Source organism: Crocuta crocuta, unplaced genomic scaffold, assembly GCF_008692635.1.
Source record: "Crocuta crocuta isolate KB4526 unplaced genomic scaffold, BGI_CrCroc_1.0 scaffold218, whole genome shotgun sequence".
Lineage (NCBI taxonomy): Eukaryota > Metazoa > Chordata > Mammalia > Carnivora > Hyaenidae > Crocuta > Crocuta crocuta.
The window spans coordinates 4590894-4604494 of record NW_027533170.1 but is presented as its reverse complement, the minus strand read 5'-3'; the positions used below and the strand labels follow the sequence as shown (position 1 = coordinate 4604494).

The window sequence follows — 13601 nt, the reverse complement described above, 5'->3', positions numbered from 1 at the left end:
AACAGATCTTTATGGATAAGAGTCTTTTTCTACACATGATATATATACGTTTGTTTCCTTTAATGTCATTCAATAAAGTCTTAAAGTTATTTTTCAAAAGGTAAAGGCTGTGCACATCTTTTGTTAGATTATTCCCAGGTGGTTTTTTTTTTTTTTTTTTTTTTTTGCTTTAATGAGGTATACTTGACACAACTTTGTGTAAGTTTTGAATAACACAGTGATTGGGTATATGTTCTTGTCCACTTTTCAATGGACTTTTGCGTCTGTTTTCATGAATTTATGGTAATTTTTGTATATTCTCGATTGAGCATGGCTTACCTTTTAGTCTTTTGATGTGTGCTGATGAATGGAAGTTTTAGATTTTAATATATTTTCATTTATTAGTCGCTTTCTTTATAGGTGGTGTATCTGCTCACAGCTTATTGGCTAACTAAAGTATATCTCTGTGTCTTTTTAAAGGAGTCCTTACATATGCCAAGGTTATGGAGAAGTTTGCATGTATTTTCTTGTACCTTTTTTGTCTTGACTTACCGTTTGGAACTACAGTGTATCTGGAAGGAGGACACGGCATGAATAAAACTGGCAGGAAAGTGTGGGATACTGGGGAGAGAATGAGGCCAATAGTTTGGCTAGAGCACGGAGGTCTTTTGTGGGGGGTGTGATGGGGTCTTGTGGGAAATAAAACTAGAAAATTAGATCTTAGGGGCACTTGGGTGGCTCAGTCGGTTAAGTGTCTGACTCTTGATTTTGGCTCAGATCATGACCTCATGGTGGTGAGATCAAGCCCTGCATCAGGCTCTGTGCTGACGGTGTGGAGCCTGCTTGGGATTTTCTCCCTCCCTCTCTCTCCACCTTTCCACCACTGACGCATGTACGTGCTCTCTCAAAATAAACATTAAAAAAAAAAAAGATCTAGGAAGATTGTGGAGAATAAGAAAAATGTTATTCTGCTTTTTTCCTCACATGAGCAAGTGTCCTTTATAATAGTCTCCAAAACCTCTTGGGTACTGGTACTTCTGTCTCAAACACAGAACCATTCAGTGGTGTGGAAGACTCCATACAAATCACGCACACTCTCTTCTCTCAACCAAACAGTAACAACAAAGCAAAATAACACACACACACACACACACACACACATATATACATACATACACACAATCTTACTTACTGACTTCCCTTTCATGTTTTAAAAATTCTTCATTTATGTGGAGGGTAATGTATAATAATATGTTGACCTAGTTGGCTATCGTTAAATTATTTCCCTTTTTTTTGTAGTAACATTTACTTATTGACACTGTTCTCTGTATTTTGTGTCACAAGAAGAAAACAGCCCTGAATTAGGCCTTAATTTCCAGCTCTGACTCTTCTAGTTTATTGCCCAGTGTTTTATGGTTGTTTTCTGTAGGTGGCTTTCTTACCGAGGTGTGCCTCTGTGTCCTTATCTGTTAAAGGGTAATATTTTATGCCGTGCCCACCTCTTTGGATTGCTTCAAAGTTAATATGAGGTACTGAAAGTGAAAGTATTTTGAAATGTTACCAGGGTCAGGACTTTGAGAATATATATAACCTCATGAGCCTATTCTTTATTTGTGTGAGAAAAACAGCTGTAATGCCTTCTGTTTAAAATTGCATTTATGGGGCGTCTGGGTGGCTCAGTCAGTTGAGCGTCCAACTCCTGGTTTGGGCTCAGGTCTTGATCCCAGGATCGTGGAATCGAGCCCCATGTTGGGCCACGCTGAATATGAAGCCTGCTTGGAATTCTCTCTCTCCCGCTGCCCGTCTCCCCTGCTTGTATGTGCTCTCTCTGTCTCTCTCTCAAATGAAAAGATAAAATAAAATAAATAAAAGCACATATATGGAATTGCATGCTATCCAAATTAACAGAGAAAGGGAATGATATAAACATACAACCCAACAATTTTTGTGGGAGCTATGTGGTCTATCTCTATAAAGAGTTTTCCTGGGAGTTACCCATTACAGCTAAAGCCCGGAGGAGAATTTTCTTTTCTTTTTCTTAAAATATAGTTGATGTGCAATACTGTATTATAGTTAACCCTTGAACAATATGGGTTTGAACTGTGTCGGTCCACTTATCTATATTTTTTCCTAAATATAGTATATCACTGTAAAAGTATTTTCTCTTCTTTGTGACTTTCTTAATAACGTTTTCTTTTTTGTAGCTTGCTTTATGGTATGTATATATAGTATATAAAGTAAAAACAGTACAACTTGTATAACTTATAAAACATATATTAATCGACTTCCAGTCAGCAGTTGGCTATTAGTAGTTAAGTTTTGGCAGAGTCAAATGTTTCATATGTGTTTTCCACGACATGGGGGGTCAGCACCCCTAATCTCCCTGTTGATCTAGGTCAACTATAGCTTCAGATATATAACATTAGTGATCAACATTTATGTACATTACAAAGCGATCACCATGATAAATCGAGCTACCATCTATCACCGTACATAACTGGTACATATTATTAACTATATTCCCTATGCTCTATGTAGCATCCCTATGCCTTTTTTTTTTTAATAAATGAAAGTTTGTACCATTTAATCCCCTTTCCCTCTTTCACATCTCCCTTACCCTTCACCCCTCTCCCCACTGGCGATCACCGGATTGTCCTCTGTATCTTTGAGTCTCTTACTGTTTTGTTTGTTCATTTGTTTTGTTTTTTATATTCCACTTATAAATGAAATCACATAGTATTTGTCTTTCTGTTTGACTTACTTCACTTAGCATAACACCCTCTAGGCCTATCCATTTGTCAAAAATGGCAAGATTTCATTGTTTTTTTATGACTAATATTCCCTAGAGAATATGAATATATGTATATATACACACACATATATGTATATACACATATACACATATATACATATACATATACACATATATATACACACACACACTATCTTTTCTATCCATTCATCTATTGATGGACATTTAGGTTGCTTCTAAATAATTTTTTTATAGTTTTTATTTATTTTTGAGACAGAGAGAGACAGAACATGAGCGGGGGAGGGGCAGAGAGAGAGGGAGACACAGAATCTGAAACAGGCTGCAGGCTCTGAGCTGCCAGCACAGAACCCGATGCGAGGCTCGAACCCATGAACTGCGAGATCATGACCTGTGCTGAAGTCGGATGCTTAACCGAGTGAGCCACCCAGACGCTCCTAGGTTGCTTCTATATCTTGGCTATTATAAATAATGCTCAGTGAACATAGGTGTGCATGCATCTCTTCAGATTGGTGATTTGTTTTTTGTTGGCATTTTTTTTCATAAACATCCAGAATTGGAATTGCTAGACCATATGGTGGGTCTATTTTTAATTTTTTGAGGAAGCTTCATACTGTTTTCCATTGTGGCTGCACCATTTTACATTTCCACCAACAGTGAGTGAGGGTTCCCTTTTCTCCTCATCCTTGCCAACACTTGCTATTTCTCGTCTTTTTGTTAATGGCCATTCTGACAAGTCGTGAGGTGATATCTCATCGTGGTTTTGATTTGCATTTCCCTGATGATTAGTGATGTTGATCATCTTTTCATGTATCTGTCAGCCATCTGGAGAAATGTCTATTCAGTTCCTCTGCCCAATTTTTAATCTTCGTGCTTGGGGTTTTGCTATTGGTCGTGTGAGTTTTTCTTGGTTATTACCCATTATCATTGATACCATTTGCAATATCTTCTCTCCTTTACTAGCTTGCATTTTTGTTTTGTTGAGGGTTTCCTTTACCACACAGAAGCTTTCTGGTTTCATGTAGTCCCATTTGTCTCCTTTTGATCTTACTGCCCTTGCACGGGGAGACAGATCCAAAATAATAATGCTCAGACTGATTTCTAGGAGCTTACTGCCTGTGTTTTCTCCCGGTAGTTTTATGGTTTTCAGTCTTAATACTTAAGTCTGTAGTCTGTTTGGAGTTTATTTTTGTATATGGTGTAAGAAGGTGGTCAAGGTTTTTTTGTTTGTTTTTAGTGTTTTGTTTTGTTTTTTATTTTTGAAAGAGACAGAGAGACAGAGCACAAGCAGGGAAGGAGCAGAGACAGCCAGAGACACAGAATCTGAAGCAGGCTTGAGCTGTCAGAGCCCGATGCGGGCTCGAACCCACAAACTGCGAGATCATGACCTGAGCCCAAGTCAGTTGCTTAACCAACTGAGCCACCCCGGTGCCCCTAAGTTGGTCCAGTTTTATTCTTTAACATGAAGTTGTCCTCCTTCCCCAGCACCATTTATTGAAGAGACTGTCTTTCCTCCATTGTAGGCACTGACTCCTTTTTTGAAGACTAACTGACTGTACAAGCACAGATTTCTTTCTGGCCTTTCTGTTCTATTCTGTTGATCTGTGTGTCTACTTTTGTGCCAGTACCATGCTGTGTGGATTACTACAGCTTTATAGTAAGTCTTGATATCTAGGGTTGTGATACCTCTAGTTCCTTCTTATTCAAGATTGCTGTAAATTATTTGGAGTCTTTTTTTGGTTCCAAACAAATTTTAGGATTGTTTGTTCCATTTCTGTGAAAGGTGCCATTGATATTTTGATAGTGATTGCATTGAATGTGTAGATCACTTTGGGTAATAACATTTTAACAATATTATTTCTTCCAGTCCATGAGCACAGAACATCTTCACATTTGTGTCATTTCCAATTTCTTTCATCAGTGTCTTGTAGTTTTTAGAGTACAGGTCTTTTACTTCTTTGGTTAAATTTATTCCTAGGTCTTTTATTCTTTTTGAAGCAATTGTAAATAGTATTGTTTTTTAAATTTCCCTTTCTGATATTTTGTTGTATTATTTATTCATTTTTATTTTCTGAGAGTGAAAGAGACTGAACACAAGCAGGGGAGAGGCAGAGAGAGAGGGAGACACCGAATCCGAAGCAGTCTCCAGACCCTGAGCTGTCAGCACAGAGCCCAACACAGGGCTCGAACCCATGAACCATGAGATCATGACCTGAACTGCAGTTGGATGCTTAACCAACTGAGCCACCCAGGTGCCCCTCTGATATTTTGTCATAATTCTATAGATTATATACATTACTTAATTTACATAATACCTTTATGTATGTTATATATATAGACTTACATGTAGTAATTTTTTATCCTTCAACTTTACTGAATTTATTAGCTCTAATAGTTTTTTGGTGGAGTCTTTAAGGTTCTCTGTATTTAGTATCATGTCATTTACTAAGAGTGACAGTTTTACTTCTTACTTCAGTTTGGATGCTTTTTATTCCTTTTTCTCGTCCAAATGCTTTGGCTAGAACTTCCAATACTTTGTTGAATAAAGGTGGTGAGAGTAGCATCCTTGTCTTCTTACTGATCTTAGAGGATAAGCTATCCACTTTTCACCACTGAGTAAGATGTTTCCTGGGTCTGTCATAGGCACATTCCCTCTATATCCCCTCTGGTGAGAGTTTTTATCATAAATATGTGTTGAATTTTATCAAACGCATCTTCTGCATCTATTGAGGTGATCAACATGATTTTTATCCTTTTTGTTAGTGTGGTTTTATCATATTAATTAATTGGTGATGTTCAGCTGTCTTTGCATTCTTGGAAGAAGTTTTTACCTGACCGTGGTGTACGATCCTTTTAATGTATGGTTGAAATCAGTTTGCTAATATGTCATTGAGGATTTTTGCATCAATGTTCCTCAGGGATATTGGCCTGTAATGTTCTTTTTTTATGGTAGCTTTGTCCAATTTTAGTGTATGGGTAATGCTGGCCTCAGAAGAAGCATTGTCTGCAAGCATTCCTTCTTCTTCCTTTTTTTGGAATAGTTTGAGAAGCATAGGTATTAACTCTTCTTTAAATATTTGGTAGGAAAAAAAAAAATATTCAGTAGAATTCCCCTGTGAACCTTTTAGGTCCTGGACTTTTGTTTCTAGGGAAATCTTTTTGGCTTTTGGTTTTTTTGTTTTTGTTTTCTTTTATACTAATTGAATTTCAGTAATAGTAATGAGTCCGTTCAGATCTTCTGTTGCTTCTGGTCTGTGTCTCAAAAGATTGTATGTTTCTTGGAATTTACCCATTTCTTCTAGGTTATCCCATTTTTGGGCATATAATTGTAGTAGCGTCTTATGATCCTGTGTATTTCTGCAGTATTGATCGTAATTTCTCCTCTTTCATTTCTGATCTTATTTATTTGGGCATTCTCTTTTTATTCTTGATGAGTGTGGCTAAAAGCTTAGCAATTTTGGTTATCTTTTCAAAAAACTAGCTCTTAGTTTCATTGATTTTTTTTTTTTTTTTTTGGTCTCTATTTCAAGTATTTCCACTATGATCTTTAATTATTTTCTTCCTTCTATTAACTTTGGGTTTTCCTTGTTCTCTTTCTAGTTCCTTTAGGTGTAAAGTTAGATTGTTTATTTGAAATTTTTTCTTGTTTCTTGAGATGGGTATGTATTGCCATAAACTTCCCTCTTAAAGTACTTTTCCTGTGTCCCATAGATTTTGAACTGTTGTGTTCCCATCATTATTGTCTCGAGGCATTTATTTATTCTTTCTCTCTTGTCTCATTGTTTGTTTATTATTGTGTTGTTTAGCCTCCACATGTTTGTGGTTTTCCCAGCTCTCTTCATGTCGTTAATTTTTATTTTCATAGCATTTTGGTAGGAAAAGATGCTTGATATGATTTCAGTCTTCTTAAATTTATTAAGACTTGTTTTGTGACCTAACATGTAACCTTTCCTACAGCATGTTCCATGTGCACTTGAGAAGAATATGTATTCTGCTTTTGGATGGAATGTTTTATATATGTCAGTTAAGTCCATCTGGTCTAATGTGTTGGTTAAGGCCAGAGTTTCTTATTGATTTTCTGTCTAGATGATCTATCCATTGAAGTAAGTGGGTTGCTAAAGTCCGCTACTATTATTGTATTACTGTCATTTTCTTCCTTTATGTCTGAATTTACTTATTATTTTTCACCAAATCTAGTAAATGTTACCCATGAGTTGTCCTGGATAATAACAGTATCCTTTGATAGGCTGTTAAACACACAAGCAATGAAAAGCCCTTCCAGAAATAATTTTTAGTACTTATCTAGTTATTATATTCCTCTGAAAGGCAGTATAAACTCACTGTTAGAATGATCATTTTTTAATTCTTTTAACTTAAAATACAGTTGGCCTTGTATGAAAACATCCTTTGTATCTGATTACTAGAAGAATGGGATATAATGTTCTCATAAACTGTTTTCCTAAACATTTGTCTTTGTAAAAAGTGAGGGACAGACTATCTAAAGATGTGTGTCTGTGTGTATATATATATATATATATATATATATATATATACACACACACATATATATATGTGTGTGTGTATATATATATATATATATATATATATATATATATTTATGTACATACTTTTGAAAAATACACATGTGTTTTAGTTTGTTTCACCAAGTGATTTAGAGGTACGTAGTTCAAGTTTAAAATACTTACCATATATGATTGACAAGATGACAGTGCATTGTGATTATTTTCAACTGTAGTGTTATGTCACAAAGATATTTCTCTTCTTATTTAGTATGACCTAATAGGCTACATTTTATTATCCAGACTATTTTTCTGACTCTTGGGGGAAAAGAAATAGGACCAAATAGTCAAGTTTCATTATCTGTTGACAGTGATAGACAGGAAGCACATGGATAACTAAACCCATTGTCAAATACAGCCTGTAAAACTACAGTAGGCAGGATTTTCTACATACTCCTTCTGAAAGCCTGTTGTTAGAGTTGCTACCGAGAGCTGAGATGGTATATTTGAATTTCAGTTTTATTTTCTCTTCTTGCCCTAACAAAGATATTAATGAACCATGAGTTGAGTCAGAACCTTGGAGTGTTTACAGCTAGACAATCCAAGCTCAAGCACCACTGAAATACTAGTAATTGGACTCACATTAAACTTACTGCATGTCTTACATTCTTGTTGGGTCTGGACTGCCACTGATTTGTGTTCAGACATGAAACTAAAGGGAAGTTGGTTGAAAACATGCTTCCTCAGTGAACAGAACCTTCCATACATTCTCTGCAGAGTCAACAGTGAAGCTAGAGAGTTGATTGTGGTTTGATAAAGCACATTTGTGACTTTCTAATTCTACTCCCAAAGAAAGCTCAGAGTGTGTTTTCCTCTGAAAACTATCCTGGTCCAAGGAAGGATTTGACCACACCCATTCCTAATATTTGCAGGACCTAAAGCAGGAGTAAAAATGGAGGCCATGAGCCATGCATCTATGTTTAGTGCCGTGAATAAAGCTCTCAAGCTCTTAAATAAATGTGACCTGCCCTCCTTTCTTGATAATACACTGCCAGTAATGTCCCGGAAGGAGAGATTTGAATTTAGAATTCTTGGATTCCATGAGGTTTCATGTCAGAGCATGACATTGTGGGCACTTGACTCCTCGCCAGCCTCCCTTTCCTTTTTGTCCTACACATCGAAATTCCATCAGGACACCCCTAAAACTACTGCCCTTGGCCACGCCCAGGGTAAACATAACTCCTCAAATTCTAAGGATAATCTCTGAACACACAGCTATGAAGCACTTAAAATGATTCCTGTATTCTCCCATATTCTCATGGTCTTCCCTAAGTCATTGCGGGTTGAATGGGAAATGATGATGATAATGGCTGCTGGTTATTAGACCTACCAGACATCAGTGTAAGTTCTTTGCATATTTTATCTCAGTTATCAGCACTTTCCCTTCTTGGGGCTAAGTATTTCAATAAAGCAAGACAATATATACATATTTCTCCCAATATATACATATATGTATACATACACACATACACACACACACACACATTATTTTAGCTGTTGTTATTTTGAGAAGTATGTTTTCAAAGTTACCTTCCTTTCTTTCCTCGGTGTAACATTTTAGAAAAACGCTACCTTGAAACAAAGCAAAATTCAGGAAACAAGAGCCTAGCTTGGCCACAACCTGTAAGTATCCATACAGCAAATCAGTTGTCCACATACTAATTCAGTCTTCAGTCCCTCCTAACATTTGGACTGGGGAGAAAATAATGAACTTGCCTTGATTTTCCTTAGGGTAAACTGAGGCCTGCCCTCTCCCTTTAACTGCTGTGAGGAAATACAGCACCGCTAAACAATGCTGATTTCAACCTTTGAGGGTTTAATGATGTGTGTCAGCCTACTACTTTTTTTTTTTTTTTAATCATTTAAAGGATGGGGCTTTAAAGCAGCTTTGTGTCCTTATTCATTTTAAAGCTAAACTACTTGGGTAAGTGTTACAAGAAAAAAGGAAGAAGTGTGGAATTTGATCCTCTGTGCCTTGGCTTTTTTGAAAAAGGAGATGCCATTATCTGAACATATCTGGTAGCACAGAACCTGCTTGGGATTCTCTTTCTCTCCTTCTCTCTGCCTTTACCCTGCTTGCTCTGTCTCGGTCTCTTTCAAAATAAATAAACTTTAAAAAAAATAGGCAGTAAAAAAAAAAAAAAGATAAAGCAAAAGGGAAAAAAGTAGCCATAGAAACTGAGAAGTAGAGGGCCGCCTGGATAGCTCAGTGGGTTAAGCGTCAGACTTCAGCTCAGGTCATGATCTCGAGGGTCATGAGTTCAGGCCCCAGATCGGGCTCTGTGCTGATGGCTTAGAGCCTAGAGCCTGCTTCTGATTCTGCCTTCCTCTCCCTCTGCCCCTCCCCTGCTCATGCTAGGTCTCTCTCTGTATCAAAAATTAATTAATTAATTAAAAAAATAAAAGAAACTGAGAAGTAGAATTAAGAGAATGTTAGAAATGATCACAAGTGATTAAGTACATGAATTAATGTCTGTTTTCAACATTTGTCCAGTTCTTCAGTTCCTGGTGCCTGTTTTGTTTTTTTTTTTTTTCCAATGTTATTTATTTTTGAGAGAGAGAGAGCACGAATGAGCGGGGTAGGGGCAGAGAGAGAGGGAGACACAGAATCCAAAGCAGGCTCCAGGCTCCGAGCAGTCAGCACGAGCCCGACCTGGGGCTCGAACTCACAAACCACGAGATCATGACCTGAGTCAAAGTCAGACACTTAACTAAGTGAGCCACCCAGGCACCACACCCGCACCCCCACCCCGGTGCCTGTTTTATGTCCTGTGAGCACACCCATCAGGGTCTGAGTGGGTAGCACATTCTTGGCTTTCTCTCCTTATTAACTTTCACTTCCCAAAGGTACCTTGAGTAAAGAGACAAACCATAAGAGACTCTTAAATACAGAGAACAAATGAAAGGGTTATTGGAGGAGAGGTAGGGAGATGGGCTAAACGGGTGATGGGCATTAAAAGGGCACTTTTTTCGATGAGCACTGGGTGTTGTATATAAGAGAGGAATCACTGGGCTCTGCTCCTGAAACCAGGACCACACTGTATGTTAATTAACTTGAATTTAAATTAAATAATAATAATAAAGTCATATTTAGCTGATCTTCAGAAACTGCTCAAAGTGATGATGCCTCAGTTTACAAAATCACCCAAAAGCGGGGTGAGGTGGGCTGGATTACCGCCGCGCTTTGCCGCCCCATCAGGCGGACGAGCACAGCACCCAGGAAGGTTTCCTGTCACATCTGGGCACAAGGAAGGAGCATGTTGCAGTCTCCGCTTTGAAGCTGTCATGTTAATTGCTAACTTTTGCTGAGTCTGTACATTGGGAAAGGTAACTATCTCAGCATGTTAAGATCATAACTGCGAGATTAATGCTTAGAGGCAGCAGCTGCGCTGACGGGAGGCATTAATGCCTGGATGAGTTCAATCAGATACGCCGCCCCCAGTGTCTTTGTGTAATGGTATTTACTCGATTTCAAATGGACTGCTGAGAAAAATGAAATACCATCTCATGTATCTTGGTCTGGGGAAAAAAAAAGATAATGAAATTGTTCTCTTGCCGACTTATATTTTATTAACCTTTGTGGAGTCAACTTTAAAGAACAGATGTCCCGCTAGAGTTGAAACCTTTGGCTAAAAGTAGAGCATGATTAAGTGCGTTTGTGAGTTTTAGGAATCATGGGGTTGAGTGGAGCAGGTGAGTGTTTTTCTAAAACCACTCAGAGAATAAGAGCCATCTTCTGGGGCCAGAGAGGGGGAGAAAATGCAGTGCGGTTGTGTACAACGGAATTCTTTCTTCTTTCTTTTGCTTCCTCGCAGAGCGTGGAGAAAGTGCTCGTGGAATTCAGTCACCAGGAGTTGTTTGATTTCTATAACAAGGTCCGTATTTTTTTAAATAATTTCTGCCGTGTGGGGTTTTGCATCATGTTTCCTTCATTTTTATGAATCTTTATTTTTAAATGCCCTGTTGTGGTGCTAAGTTCTTTAAACATCCCTTGTAAACACCGTATGTTTCACAGCAGGAAGCCTTGCCGGGATGAAGAGAATCTGACACCCTAAATCAGGAAGAAAGTGGAAATTGTTTTTATTAAGGCAATAGGATTATTACTTTAACGTAAAGCACTAAAGAATGAACTTTGTGGTACCAAGTCACACTGGCACTTTAGAATTTAACATTAAATATTTTCATTTCTGGGCCTAAGGAAAAAGGGAGGTGCCAGGCCTGTAAAGATTTATCTTTGAGTGTATGTTATGTTTCTTTCCAAATACTGACGTTGTAATCCAGGGAGATGCACCCCCCTGCCACCTTCTCCCCTGCCTTTAAAAATCTTGTGTAGTGACAGCTTAAAACAGCTGAGTGTATTTATAACTGTATTTAAATACCGTTTTTTTTTTAAGTTTTACTTTTTTATTTTTGAGAGAGAAAGATAGGAACGAGTGGGGGAGGGGCAAAGAAAGAGCTGGAGACAAAGAATCCGAAGCAGGCTCCAGGCTCTGAGCCATCAGCACAGAGCCCTACATGGGATTCAGATTGAGGAGCTGTGAGATCATGACCTGAGCCAAAGTTGGGTGCTCAACAGACTGAGCCACGCAGGCACCCTGGGCTTTTTTTTTTTTTTTAATGTCTGTTTATTTTTGAGAGAAAGAGCAAACATGCACAAGTGGGGGAGGGGCAGAGAGTGAGGGAGACAGAAACCCAAACAGGCTCCAGGCTCCAAGCTCTTAGCACAGATCCTGACATGGGGCTCAAACTCATGAACTGAGACCATAACCTGAGCCAAGTCAGATACTTAACTGACTGAGCCACCCAGGCTCTCCCAAACCGTATTCAGAAATCCTCCTTTACGGGGCGCCTGGTTGGCTTAGTCGGTTGGGCGTCCGACTTTCGCTTAGGTCATGATCTCGCGGTTCGTGGGTTCGGGCCCCACGTCGGGCTCTGTGCTGATTGCCAGCTCAGAGCCTGGAGCCTATTTCAGAGTCTGTATCTCCCTCTCTGTCTGACCCTCCCCTGCTCACGCTGTCTCTCTCTCTCTCCTAGAAATAAATAAAAAATATTAAAAAAAAAAATCCTCCTTTACAAATCTGAAAACTTAGACTGCAGGCATGAATCGTAATATCTTCACATAAGAAGAAGACCCTTCTGCGCGCTTCATCTCTTGCTGTGTGAATGCATTTAATATGCATGGTTGCCACTGCCATTCTTTCCCTTCTGTTTGCAAGTTTCTGAACAAACCTTCACAGCATTTCTCTCCTATCAGCAACTTGTTCTCTTGTTTTGTCTTTATGAATAGCTGGAGACCATACAAGCACAGCTGGATTCCCTGACATGATGTCCTCGAAGAACGGCTTCCCCACCACACTCCTGCCACTTCATCATCCCGCACTGAAGATGGACTGCCAGGTTGTGTTTTCAGAAGGATTCACTAGCTTTCTTCTTGTAAATTACACAGCTTATCACTTCTTAGAGAAATAACTGCCCAGGGAGATCATTGTTTTGAGAGCTTCTAATACACATCCACTCGTTTTTTGAGCCAACGGCAAACAGTTGTTAACAGTACTCTCTCTTTAAAGGAAACAGCAGTGGGGGCACCCGCGTGGCTCAGTGGGTTAAGCATCCGACTTCGACTTCATCTTAGGTCATGATCTCGTGGTTTGCGAGTTTGAGCACCACATCGGGCTCTGTGGTGACAGTTCAGAGCCTTGAGCCTGCTTCGGATTCTGTGTCTCCCTCTCTCCTTGCCCCTCCCCTCTTCATGCTCTGTCTTGCTCACTCGCTCTCTCAAAAATAAATGAAAGCATTTAAAAATTTTTACGAAAAAAATAAAGGAAACAGCAGTAAATACTATACTGTTTTTATTGTCTTGTTTTTGCTTTATTGCCTGACCTGTTTATATTTTACATTTTTGATGACACCTTTATGTAACAAGGAGGGTTCACAGATACGCCATGGGTACAAAGTATAATGTGTATCTTGGAATACAGAACTCCCCTATCTACATTAGCCAAAGCAAGAAAGGAGCCAAATGCAATCAGATACTTTTTTCCTTGAATATAATGAGTATGTTTTGCTTGGGAAGTAACATAGGAGAAAAATTCAAAGTAGAGCTGGTAGTGGTATATCAGTTAATTCCAGTGTGAGCTTCTCTGTGCAGTTTAATTTTTTCTCTGAGTGTAATGATTTAATAATCTAGGTTTTTGTGTGCTCTTCTTTGTACTGCAGATTAATAATAATTCCCTTCATAGTATGGAAGACAGATTCAGATCATAAGTAAAAAC

The 13601-nt window shown here is 38.5% G+C and overlaps 1 protein-coding gene across 3 annotated transcripts in view; it reads left to right on the top strand.

Moving 5' to 3' along the window:
• The window catches only part of COMMD10 (COMM domain containing 10), a 202435-nt gene extending 189265 nt beyond the window's left edge, over positions 1-13170 (top strand). For 2 of the 3 annotated variants that reach the window (XM_077746317.1, XM_077746318.1), the window contains exons 6-7: positions 11145-11204; positions 12617-13170. In XM_077746317.1, coding sequence (XP_077602443.1) covers positions 11145-11204; positions 12617-12655 — 99 coding nt within the window. In that variant the 3' untranslated portion in view covers positions 12656-13170. The remainder of the gene's footprint in view (positions 1-11144; positions 11205-12616) is intronic. The other variant, XR_013330775.1, reaches the window with a different exon arrangement.
• The last annotated feature ends 431 nt before the right edge of the window (positions 13171-13601 follow it).